The 13,842-nt window shown below is 33.9% G+C and overlaps 1 protein-coding gene across 1 annotated transcript; it reads right to left on the bottom strand.

The window, feature by feature from the left end:
- Window positions 1-636: 636 nt before the first annotated feature.
- Window positions 637-5,259, bottom strand: LOC107639138 (protein argonaute 2). Its single transcript, XM_016342568.3, has 3 exons — window positions 4,537-5,259; window positions 3,280-4,456; window positions 637-2,437 (listed from the first exon to the last, which is right to left on the bottom strand). Exons 1-3 carry the CDS (start codon window positions 4,838-4,840, stop codon window positions 964-966), a joined length of 2,955 nt encoding a protein of 984 aa, XP_016198054.1. The 5' UTR covers window positions 4,841-5,259; the 3' UTR covers window positions 637-963.
- Between the last annotated feature and the right edge of the window lie 8,583 nt (window positions 5,260-13,842).

The following is a 13,842-nucleotide window of genomic DNA, read 5'->3' as shown; positions in this document are numbered from 1 at the left end:
TCACCATTGATTACCGAATATTTTTGAATTAATATAATTTAATTAGGCAAAAACTAACTTGGCAGAAAAAAAAAATGTATGTATCATAATTTTGTGTATAATTTCATAGCCCTCTAATAATAATTTCACACTTTTACGAACTTGAATATTTAACTTTACATTTATTATCTAATAACCAGCCATATTGCACCTTGCACCTAATAATATTTCTTTGTTATGCAATATAACGTGTTTAGAATCATGCACACATACATGCCCAAACATATATAGGTGAAAAGAGACCCATTATCGAGGAGGTGAACCTAGCTATAATAACATAATAATAAACAAATTAAAGAATTCTCATGTGTCTTAGCTTAGCTTGTACAAAATCTCAAAGCTAAGAGCTCTCCTCTTATTCATCCTTTTCATCTTCACTTCATGAGAGCTTTAGGCCTACGTTGCGTGCCACGTTCTCGTTGGTGATTTGTAATCCTTGTTTAAACCAAAAGAAAAAAAAAAAACAATACTCAGATTATTTTTAACACCATAGCTTAGCCACGTTTTCTTAATTTATGGGTCACATTCACGATTTTGTAAAATGTTCATTGTATGTATGAATCCCAAATAAAAACATTCACAAGTGAGGTCCATATGTTGTAAAATTCAAAATAGTAAATTTCACAGTGCTGTGCTAAACAAACAACTTACAATAAACAATGCACAATTCACAGTATAGGAAAGTATAGGATCCTGTAGTGAAAACTTAATGCAGAGACAATCATTAAGCGAAAACCAAACTTGACATTAGTGTCTATACCCATTATTTTGTTAACTAAATACGTATTTTTATCATCTCTAAATATTTTCCTCCTCTCAGATTGCCATATATCTGAACATGAAAACATTGTAACTGTAAATCTAAATGTTGATCTAACTGACAATGAGATTCCTCTGTGCATTGTTGTACGGAATGAAGACCCTTTAGATGAAGAACATTATATTTTCCAGATCAGAATGCAGTTTGTAGAAATCCATATCATTCGAATTTGAAGTAGCTGAAGAAACGGATGAAGCCAAAGGTGATGATGAGGAAGATGTAGCTGAATACGGAGATTGCATCCCAATCTTTGCTTCATAGTATTGTCGTCCTCTGTATGCAGCAAGGTCAGCATAGTACACCGGAGGGACTAAAGACACAGGTTTCGTGCACCGCGCAAATGTAAAGCACATGTCATATATCAGTTCCTGGAGTTTATCTGATGTGAAATCGTGCTCATCCCACAAGACATGGTAATGAGTGGGCTTGCTTGTTCCCAGGCTTCCATGGTGACTAACCAGATAAAAGTCAAACTCAAAGGGGTGGATGATTACTGTATCCACCACTGTTCCAGGCAACACATTGCCGCGAGTAGCAGATGTCATCTCATTCTCAGCAGGAGAAGGGAAGAGTCGAGTCTGGTGTCGCTTTTGTGCCACAATAAGAGTGATGGTTGGGGAATAATTTGCACGTTCGAAGGTCCTCTTCAAATCCTGAAGCTCTTCACCAAGAACCATCTGAAATTGACTTTCACTGACCCCATCACGGAAGATAACAATCTTTTCAGGCTTGGCTCCATTCAGCCTTTCATAACATGAAACAAGCTCAAGGCAAACTTCTCCAAAGTTCAAAATCTTCTCAGTGCGATGCTCTTGAGCACAAACTCGAGCAGCATAGCGGTTTGCAGCCGGCCAATTAACAGTGGCAACCACAGCAGCCATTGATGGACTATTTGCATCCCTGGAAGCCGGATGATTTACATCAGCCCCGATAAACATAACATGACCATCGCCCTCAAAGTGAGGAAGCCTATTAATAAGCTCCACATTGCTGCCTCCAATTTTCGCATTGATCTTGAGAGCAAGATTAGTAAGATATTGATCTTTTGCAGAATTAGCATTACCCGACAAGCAGCACTGTGTCACAATGCCGACCTTGGTCTCAGCAATCCACTTGAGGCACTTGTAACCTGGATCTTTGGAGGCCATTACACAAAGAAGAAATTGCAGCCGGCATCTATATTTTCTGGAAACCGCATCATTAATCTTTTCAAGTAAGTCAGAAAGCTGATTATAGTTTCCAAGTTTCAACATGTCTGTTTTTTCTATCCAAACTGGCTCCTTCATGATGATGCCAAATTTATTGTACTTCTCAATAAGCTTAGAAATGAATCTATTATCGAAAAAGACACATCTACTGCGGAGGGTGAAATCAAGAATGCCCCAACACTCAACTGGCTTACCTTCAACCATTGACTTCTCAACTAAATTCCATTGGCACTTCTCTGGAGTCAATGCCATATGGATAGTCCTGCCACTTGGATCGCTAAGCTTCAGTTTTGGGGGTCCAAGTACACGGCCAGTCACTGTTGTCATAACATTGCTGACATTCATTTCAAAATTTCCAACGATATCACCCCTGTGAAATAAGATTTTATTAGTGGATTGTGTCCGGTAAATTGGGAAAATAAAGTGACAATCATAAAGATATATTAAAGATAGCATGACATTTTGGAATGTAAGCATTTGTTTTAAGTTATAGCAGTCCTTCAAGAGGCCCCCTCATATTAAGTTAATTTGACTTTATAAAAGGAAAAAGCACAGGTTCTTTAAGAATCCAACTTCTTGAAGAATGCATAGCAAAAAGGAAGACAATAGTAAATGAAGAGCAAAAACACCCATTATGTCAACAATAAGATTCGATATTTATATCAACAAAACTAAGCAAGTATTTATGTATATGAAAATTCATGAAAGCAGGTAAGTAGTCATCCCATGGATCCTAGACAATTGAATGGAACCTGAACTAATAATCACATAAAGAACAGTGAAAAGTCTCAAAGGATATGTGCATTTTCTATACCATTCAACTCATATCTAGCAAGACAATATTGATCATGCATAAAAAAAAGATTATAGAAGTACAAGTTTTGATATATAATTAACAGACAAGGTGAGATTACAGTCCATTATGCATGGACTTTTCAAAATTGATAATTCAACCCAAAAAGAATAGTTTGATGGCACTTTCATTTTTCAGCATGCAAATCAAAACGCATTATCATCTCCCTAAGAATCTCACAAAAGCAAACCCTTGTACCAGTGAAGTTAAGGCTTAAAGCTATTAAAGACATGCTAATGGTTACAAATACAATGCAGCATTGTCACTCGATACTTAAAATCAACAAGAGATTAAATTATGTAAACCAAACAATTCAAGTTTCAACAAACAGCATAATCATGAAATCATAGTCCACTTACCCACAGGGTCCACATCTTGAATTCACCATCGCCTGTATTGCATCTTGCCTCACTCTCGGTGGAGGCAGGCACATATCTTTCAAATTTTTCGCAGCATTGCTACCCAAATACTCTTTGGGATACCTCTGACCCTCAACCAAGACACAAAGTTCCATTGGCACATAGTTGGTCTTGTTACCTCCAAAATCCAATGCAGGGATGTCCTTGTACCTGATATCAATCTGATACCTATTCTGGAAGTAGCCAACAAGGCTAAGCTGCCCAGTGGGGTTCCCCTGTGCATCCACGGCAGGGAAATTGATTTGTCGTGTGTCCTTGCCAGTTAATCGAGCAACTGTGTACTTCTGTTTGGTCCTCCGGTGGGTGACATGAACCTTCAAACCAATTAGCACATTTTCAACATGTTTTCTATACCTTCCGAATTCGCGCAAATTGAAACCGGTAATCTGTTCATGAAGGAAATCCAGCACTGACATTTGTTTCTTGAAAGACAAAACCGAATAATCCAAGCACAATGACAGTCCTTGACGGGTTGGTTTGAGACTATGCTGAAACCCTCCAACAGCAATCACACCAGGCTGAAGATTCGTCTCTCTAAATTTCGGGTTCATTGGGTAGAAGCAGCGACCAACCGGAACAGTACATTTTGTTGGATTCTCCTTGAAGACCACATCCACACCCTGCAAGATCACTCTGGGGATTGACAATGCCCTGCCTCTGATGTAATCCTCCAACCTACTCATCTCAAGAATGTTGACTAGAGTCAACGTCACGATGAATCCTGTGGGCCTCTCGTCCTCTCCCTTGGACACTTCCACCACAAAAGCCTCTTCGGGCAAACTAACCATGCTAAAAATGTTCTTCTCACCATCGTAGGCAGTCATCCCTAGCGGCAGCTCCGGACGGTCAAGGAACAACTTGTCACGGATCAATGACAGTTCGGTCTTTGATATCCTCCTCGGTGGACGGCCTGGTTGTGGCGGCGATTGGGGACTCACATCGACATTATAGTGTATGATCCTGCTCTTCGGGTTGAATTTCACTGAAAAATGGTTCACCTGAAGAGTCTTGGTCTTAACCGCCAGCTTGCCACCGGCGTCGGGCCTCTGAATTGGTGAGATCGTTTCATTGGAGTCTGAAGACGTTCCAATCGTTCCCATTCCGGCAACCGGAACAACTGCATAAAATACCAACATAACTTGGTTACTTGAAGATGAATGTAGATTAAATTATTTTAAAATTATTTACTAAAATTACCTTTTTGAGAGGGAGGATGAGGGTTTGACGGAGGGGAAACGAGACTTGGAGGTGCGGTTCCGCTGCCGGTTGCGGTTGATGTGCCCCCGGAGATGGTGTTCTGCTGCCTTGGCTGCCACTGTGGTGGTGGTGGTTGCGGATAAAATCCTCTGCCGGCGGTGCCTCTTCCTCCGCCACTGTCAGCCGGTTGCCGTCGGGGTTGGGAAAAGTTTCTTCCTCTTGCTCTTCCTCTCATGCGGCCTCCTCCTCCGTCGCCTCTGGCGTTACCACCACCACGTCTCTGATTGTAACCGCCTCTGTCCATGTTGTGGTGGTGTTCAAATTGGAGAAATGGGGAGCGAAATGAAAACACTTAAAACAATAAAAGTTTATAAAACTAAACAAGCAACGTCCAAAGCTCAACCTACACTCTCACTACTCGGTTTGGATCGTGGAAATGACAGTTGGTATATAGTGCTGGGGAAATGACGGGAATGTCCCCGTGAGAGTGACATGGAAGAAAATTCCAGAAGGTTCGATGTGAACTAGAGGTGTTAGAGTGAAAGAGCGAGGAAATGACGGAGTTATTGAAGGAGGTTTTCACTTTTCAGCAATGAGTGGGGGAGCGAATGGAAAATGAGGGATGACCACTTTGTCAGTTGTCACCACTCCTCAGTCCTCCCTTCTCCATCTCAAACCGACACCATCACGTTCCTGCGATTCAAACTTTCCCATCTTTTGTTTTTTAATTGATTAATTTATTATCTTTAGTCTTCATTGATTGACTTTCTCTTGTCATTTACCACCGGTTACTACAATTACAATGGGGTCAAAGTAAATGACAAATTAATTTCGTAACCCTTGGATGTTTGATGGAGGTCAAAGTAATCAAAGAAGTGCAATAGGAAAAAACGCGGCAATTCTTTCCCTCTTTTGGTTTTATGGGAAAACGCGGCAACTAAAAGTACCGTTGCTAAGAGCAGACAAGTTGGGCCAGGCCCAAAGACTCTGAGGCCTTCTCAGAAATGAGAGTGGCAAATGTATTGGAGACTGTACTGGGCTCTTTTAATTAAATAAACATTAAGAAAATTTATTTTCCAAAATACCCATAAATTTAAAGTTGTGCCAAAATACAAAGGGTCTATTTCACATGAACCGCCCATCAAATAGATTTCAACTCCACTTTACAGAGGCGCCCTTGAAACGGCACGTCTGATGCAGCCTCACGAATGAATTTGACCAAAGTATTGGAATTTTTTTAGAATTTCTGAATTCAAAAATGATTCGTGTTAAATCATTAAAAAAAAAAATACTTAAATGCAAATATAAAAGCGTACTAAATTCATAAACATGAATTATGATTGGAAGAGTTTTTATTTGTATTTTTTCGATCTTTCTCAACTTCTATATTGTTAGACGGCTGAATTGTAACTTTTTTTTATGGATTGCTGAGGTAGTTTTGGTATATTAGGGACCGAAATCTGAAAGTACTATTTATATTTGAGTATGGCACTCATTAAATCCTAAAACTCAAATAAAAAATAATATTTAAATTTCAAAAAATAATATATCTAAAATCCAAAAGATAATTATCCAAAGTCTAAAAGATAATATCTGATTTTATTCCCATTTAATTCCAAATCAAAAGTAATTATAACTTATTTAATTTAGCATTTATAGCAATAAATGAGATCACCTTTATCTAAGTCATTTAATTTAAAATAGTATTATATGTGATTATAATTAATATATGTATTGCCCACAAATAAATTAGGAAATTAAATAATTTGTTAACAATATCCCACTTGGACTATACATATATTCTTTCTTGAGATAATCACATCTTATACACTTTATGCGCGTATCTGAATACTATTTCCCTTATTATTTTAACAATCGACTGCAGTATTTATCACATTAAGTGCTGACGGGTCCAAAAAACAAGAATTAGAGCGTAGAGCACGAAAAATGGATCATACCATGGTTAAATAGTCCATGTGTATTGACAGATGCACATGTCTACAACTATCAATTATCCGACCAGTACATGGATTGGTATGTCGGTAAGTTCAGTGATCACCTGCGACTATTTAAGCATGCTGAGCAAGAGTAACAACCACAGTAAGGCTTGGTTTGGTAGAGCTTTTACTTTTTGAAAGTAGCTTATAAAAGCTGTATTTTAAAAAACAACTTTTTAAAAGCTGTAGCGCTTGCATTTGATAAAATCAAATTAAAAATGACTTTTACTAATCACAAGTATCACAATTATGTTTGGTAAAACAACTTTTAAAACTTAAAAAAATTATAATAAATATGTTTATAATGAAGAATAATTTATTTTTAGAAATTTTTTAAAATTTTATATAATATTTTAAAATAAAAAATTCATAATAAATATAAATATAATAAATAAATTCTTTTATTTTTTAACTTTAAAATTTTATATAAGTATCATAAAAATTTATTTTATCCTAAACATCATAATTAAAAATACTAAATTACCTAACTCAAATTTTAGAGAGTAATAGTTTAAATATTTACTTGATTGTACTAATATAAATAAAGTTATCACTAACCAATAATAAAATTTGTATGTAATCCAATGTTAGTATTGGGTACGTCCATTACCCACCTATATATATTGGCTTACCTTTACATATCATAAAAAATGAGACATATATCTCAAATAAATTACTCTTATGATTATATATCTATATTTACATATATATACATGTTATTATTATAATTTTGACTAATGTTCATGCAAGAAAAATTTTATGATTAGTTTTTATAAACCAAGTCATCTTCTTCACATTTTAAAGAACAGATAAAAAACAAATAAATATAATAGATCTACTAAAAAAATACAAAAATAACGCACAAAAAAAATAATATAAATAGATAGAAGTTCATACCTAATATGTGATAGAGATATATTTGTGTTGAAATTTGTGAAGATTAGGTTGAAAAATAAAAAATATATGAAGACTGTGTTAGAATTTGTGAAGATTAGAATGAGAAGTTAGAAATATATGAGGATTTCCATGGCAATATAATAGCAGGAAATATGTGCGAAAAAATAAATAAAATTTGATAAGCACAAGTTAACTTTGAAAAGCTCCCGCTTAAGTGCTTTCAAAAGCACCCCTAACTTTTAAAAGCCGCAAGAACAAGCACTTAGACTTTTTAATTTACCAAACGTAAAATGAGGTGCTTGTGCTTTTCAAAAGTACAAGCACCTCTTGAAAAAGCTTTACCAAACCCTGCCTAAGAACAACGACCTCAATAAGAACAACCACCTCAGCCTCGACAAGAACAACCACAGTATCCGCAACTATATGCATACCCACCGTATCCAAACCTACCACATCCACAACTATATTCATAATCACCACAATATTTGTACCCACAACAACAACAACAACAACAACAATAATAATAATAATAATAATAATAATAAATAATAATAATAATAATAATAATAATAATAATAATAATAATAATAATAATAGTAATAATAATTTTTTCAATAATAATAATAATAACAAAATTATCTGTATTGACATATTTAAGAAATTTCGATACATACATGACATAAAGATTTAAAGTATGTATAAATAATAGCTCTTTAAATGAATGTTAACCCGCTAGCGTGTCAGTAATATCTACTACATCTTCCTCAATCGATATATCATCTTTTTTCATATCTTTAGTTGGACCAACAATTTGATAATTACCTTCAAATTTTTCATTGCTTTTAGGGAGTGTGTGATTCAAAGATTAATTTTTATGCCTAGGAATATCATTACTAGGAATATGATTCCTTGGAATAATATTACCAAGTATATAGTATTCCTATGTTTGGTTTGTAAAAATAAAATCTATGAAATATTAATAATATGCCTAGGAATGTTTTAGTTTTTGTTTGGTTCATATTTAATATATTTGGAAATTGTGAATACTTTGTCCAAAATGTCCTTATAATTTTTAATTAGAATATTAATGATTAAATTTAGTAAATATATATAATAAAATATAAATATAATAAAATAAAATATTTTTAATTAAATTTTTTAGACTAATTTTTTAAATAAATATAAATATAATAAAATATTATTTTTATTTTATTTTTAAATTTACTAAAATACTCCTAATATCAAATATCTTTAATTAAAATTATTATTGATTCTAAATTTTTTTAAATTTACTAAAATATCCCTAATAACAAATATCTTTAGTTAAATTATTTTTTACTCTAAATTTTTTTAAATTTACTAAAATATCTCTACTAAAATATGCCTAATAACAAATATCTTTAATAAAATTATTATTGACTCTAAATTTTTTTAAATTTACTAAAATACTCTTAATATCAAATATCTTTAATTAAAATTATTATTGATTCTAAATTTTTTAAAATTTACTAAAATTGGTTAAATTATTATTGACTCTACATTTTTTAAATTTACTAAAATACCCCTAATATTAAATATGTTTAATTAAAATTAACACAAAATACGTATCTAAATTTTCAAAAATTCCATAATTCATAATTCGTCTCATAATCCATAATTAAACTTATATAAAACAAATCTCAACGATTCTAACCACATATGTATTAAAAAGCTTTACTATTATCCAAATTAAAGTTACAAAAAAGTCTCAAAAAGTTAAAATTTACTAACAGACGTATAACTCTTGTGCAAGAACGGAAACACATCAATAAAATGAAATCAATGTTACAATAGACAACCTCATACATAGAAAAATGAACACAGTTATCGTGTATGATGTTTTCTCCTCCATTGGTTCCACATTTCTTGTGCAAGTTGATCCCTCCATCTACCCCAAGCATCGCTCGTCTCAATATGGTGGATCGTCCCCCCATCTACTCCAAGCATATTTTGATCTACTATCTCATTAATAGGCAACCATCACTCTTCTAATGTGATTATGCAAAAGGCAACATGCAGTTATAATTCTTCCTTGAGTTTTAATAGGATAAAATGATCTTCCCCTTAAAATTCCCCATCTTGCTTTCAATACTCCAAATGCCCTTTCAATAACATTTCTAGCTTATGAGTGTTTCATATTAAAAAGTTCTTGGGCTGTACTAGGTTGATTATGTGGATTAAACTCACTCAAATGATATTTTAATCCTTCACAATTCATGTATCCAGCATCACATAAGTAATAATGACCTAGTGTGACATACACAATTGAACAAAATTAATGAAAGATCAAATGGTTACTTTGATAATATATTAAAGTCTCAATAAAATATCTTGGGGAACACTAAACCCATTGCGAAATAGTGCATCTCGCAATACCCTAGAATCCGCAGCTGAACCCTCCCAACCCGCCAGTACGTAGATAAATTGCATATCGGGAGCAACCACTCCAAGCACATTTGTTGTTATGTCACCTTTTCTGTTTCGATATCTAGGCTTATCAGCCTCAAGAACATTGACTTTGATATGAGTACCATCTAAAGCTCCTAGGCAATCCTAAAATCCAAAACAAAGATTAATTAACTCAATCCTAAAGAACACCAACCATATGAGATTTAATAACATTAGCAAAATAAATTACCTTAAACCATTTCCATCGTTCATCCATTCTATCCTGGCTAAATGGTTGAGGTTTCTTCAGTAAGAGATTATGACATCTCAAAATAGCAAGCAATACATCATTAAACTGCCTACTAATTGTTTCTTCAGATCTCACAAATTGTCTCTTTATTACTCTAATTTTGACGTCATGTGCTATAATATGTAAAAACATGGCAACCATTTCTTCCACACCCATATTCCTACTTGGTTCTAACCTTCCAACCCTTTTTAGCATGTTACACAATGCATGAAAGGCACATCTATCCATTCTTGTGTTTTCTATACATGCTAGATCACTAAAATAAATAATCCTATCAACACTAACATCTCTTATTACTTGCCTACTATAACTATCATTCCATTTTCTTTTCTTTTTTTTTTAATTGCAATATAATCAAAACATAGTAAATCATCAACAACTTAACCATAAGATCATTCATTAATTCGAAATGTAAAATCATGCAGGCAATAATTTTCATCTTCTGTTTGGGATCCATTCTGCAAAAAAAAAAAATATTAAAATATTTAGCTAGAAGACTTAACTATTTATTTATTCTATGTAAACTTTTTCTATCATTTAAAAAATAAAATTAATAGGCATACTTCAAACTTATTCAAAATATTTAAAAGGGAGCATATCTGGCATTCTCAAACTACAGATGAAATTAAATATCAACGATAGTCATCAAATAATGTTCAAGTTAGCCATCTGGGATTAGCCTAAATGGGGTAGTTGATTAGGATAGAGTTCTCCCTTCCCTTGTACCCTGGGTTCAAAACCCCCTTTCTTTGTACCCTAAAAAATAAAATAATAATATTCAAGTTCCAAATCCCATTTGTCCTATCTTGTTATATTCATAATGATGTTATTTGACAGGAAAAAAGTAGAAATTAAAACCTCTCCTACCATATTAAGAATATTTAGTTAAAACTTACCTCCTTTGTTAAGTGATCTATAGCCAATAGTCCTTGTAATACAGGTCGACTCTTCTCAATTGATGGTGTATAAGCAGCCAAATGTGCCCTTGGACAAAAGCAGATGAACCTAAAAATATAAACTTTAGTTCAAATACTAAAACAAGCTTATAAAAAGGGCCTCTTAGGACTATAACTAATCCATGAATCAATCAATATTCATATTCCATCTTTAATATAGAAAGCATGTCAAATGTGTTCAGTGCACCACAGGCCTCAACAAGATACACTATCATAACATGCTTTAGGCAACTTCTTCAGCTTTTTTTTAATTTTATATTGTAAGTTTTGCTATTCAAACATCAAATACACAGCAAGTATGTGGCAGACATTTGCAACTTGAAGGATAAGAGAACTTTTTTGGGTAAAATAACATTTTTTTCCTGATAAAAGAAGAGTATCATTAAGACGTAGAGAAGAATCAAATAAGATGACAGAATGATAAGAGATCCTCCCTGCACAAAAAAAAAAAAAAAGAAAAACTTTTTACATAACTTGGAGGAAGTAGTTATATATATATGCGAGTAAGTTCTTGAACACTAACTCATAATAAAACCACTTTTATTGTGAATATGTGTAAGTTTGAGGTCATGGAATGGTGTCTATCTAAGACTTTCAAATTCTGGCCAAGTCATGTAATGTATATGATCTCTGCTATGTCAGGAGGATCTAGCTCTGGCTGCCGAAAAGCTTGCAGAGTGCCAGAAAATAATAGCTTTCCTAGGGAACCAGTTAAAATTCCTAGCTACACTGGAAGATTTCTTTATTGACACTGCTAGCATTCCAGCAAGTCCATCACTTGTTGCTCAAAAAATCATAGTAACTTTATACTAAAAGAATGATCATTTAAGTGAAATATACATTGTCAATGTAAGTGAAATTCTATATCATCATTTAATTTTAATGAAAGATAATAAACAATTAATTGAATGCTACAGACATGCTTTATACAAATTAGAGAACTTCAATTCTAATCTAAAACAGCTTGAAGTTTGATTGTAGGATATCAGCAAAAGAGAATCAAAAGCATCATAGTTAAATAGAACACAAGTAAAAGAATGCAAAAGCATAATAGTTAAATTGAGTTGACTAAATTCAAGTTTAGCTAACAAAATTGTAATGAAACAAAATTATCTTTTTTTAGCTCTCAGTGACATAATTGCAAATATCTGACAGAGTAAAAGAATTGCAAGCAATTTTGGTTCTTGAAAAACAATGAAAAACAGCAAACACATGACTAGGTTATGTGCTCCAAAACTCAATCACCAATTCACCATCTAACCTTCATTTTCTCCCCTTAAATTTCAAACACCACAAACTCAAAAGCACTCACTGTGGAAAATAACTTTTCAACTTGTGACCTTATGCAAACTTAACAACGATGTTAATTACCTCAGATCAGTGTCATCATCAAATCATCAGAAATTTGGTGTCAAAAACATCGCAATCATTAACTTACATACCTTATTCGGAGGGTAGCCCCTGTTTCCAGCATCAATAGCAACAAATTTGCTCTTATTTAGTATCTCCTGCAACCAACATAAGAAAGTGAGAGAGGGAGAGAGAGAGAGAGAGAGAGAGAGAGAGAGAGAGAGAGAGAGAGAGAGAGAGAGAGAACCGTATGCGAAGCACTGGAGAAACGGTGGCAAAGCTTCCTCGTCGACGGCGAACTCAACGCCAAGCAAGAGAGTGACAGAGGAGAGAGACCAAACGCGAGCACGCGACGCAGAGGATTTGGTTAGAGGCGCGGCAGCGACGACGGCAAGCATACAGTCGCGGTGAACCGAGCTGCGATGATGGAACACGAACGCAAACGAACGATTGAAGTGAATTTTCTTCTAAAATAAGGTGAGGGGTGGTCGTGCAAACTCAAATCGGCGGCGAGACGGTGCTGACGCCGGTGGAGCCTCCGTGAATTTGGGGAAGAAGCTCGGCTAGGTTTTAGTTTCGATGGGAGAGGGGCTCTGCTAGGGTTTGGGTTTTTGATCAAATGAGGAGTAAAAATCTGAAAAGAAAGGTTGGAGTGAAATTAACAAGGGTATTTTGGTCTTTTCACTTTATTATACACATTCCATTCCCATTGGAATTAAAGATAACCAGGGGGGAGATGGGAATGAAATGGGTTGGATTTTGATTCCAGGGAATAAAACATACCCAAGAATAATTTTTTAAATCTTGAACCAAACATGGGAATAAGATATTCCCATCTCAAAATTCTTGGGAATATACTTGTATTCCCTCCAACCACACACACCCTTAGTATTATAACCTATCCCGTCTATGTTGGGTTCTGAAAAATTAGCATATTTAATTTTCTCGAATTCACATATAACTCGATAAGAGAGGCTTCCGCTCTAGTTTGATGGTAGGTCGAAAACTTTCCTTATATATTAGCTTCATCAATCACATGTCTTATTTGAAATTGAATGAAACCACCGAATATCAATACAGACTGCCTGTACAAAATATTTCATTCTCATTAGCACTTGATGATTTACACTTTGAAAAAATACACTCGTAAGTCCTTTATATATAAAAAAAAAAAACAACAATAAGACAGTTTCTCACATAAAAAATTCACGTCTTCATATGTATCATACAAAATCTAACTATTGTAATATATTTTTAAACTAATATAACTCTCCATTTAATACACTCAATACATTTATCCACAAATTTTTTTCACTCAATATATGCAGAACAAACTACTAAATAACTCTCAAAATCTAAAACTAAAAAC

The sequence above is a fragment of the Arachis ipaensis genome, chromosome B4, assembly GCF_059453495.1.
Source record: "Arachis ipaensis isolate K30076 ecotype BB chromosome B4, ASM5945349v1, whole genome shotgun sequence".
Taxonomy (NCBI): Eukaryota; Viridiplantae; Streptophyta; class Magnoliopsida; order Fabales; family Fabaceae; genus Arachis; species Arachis ipaensis.
This window is presented reverse-complemented; position numbering and strand designations above follow the sequence as displayed.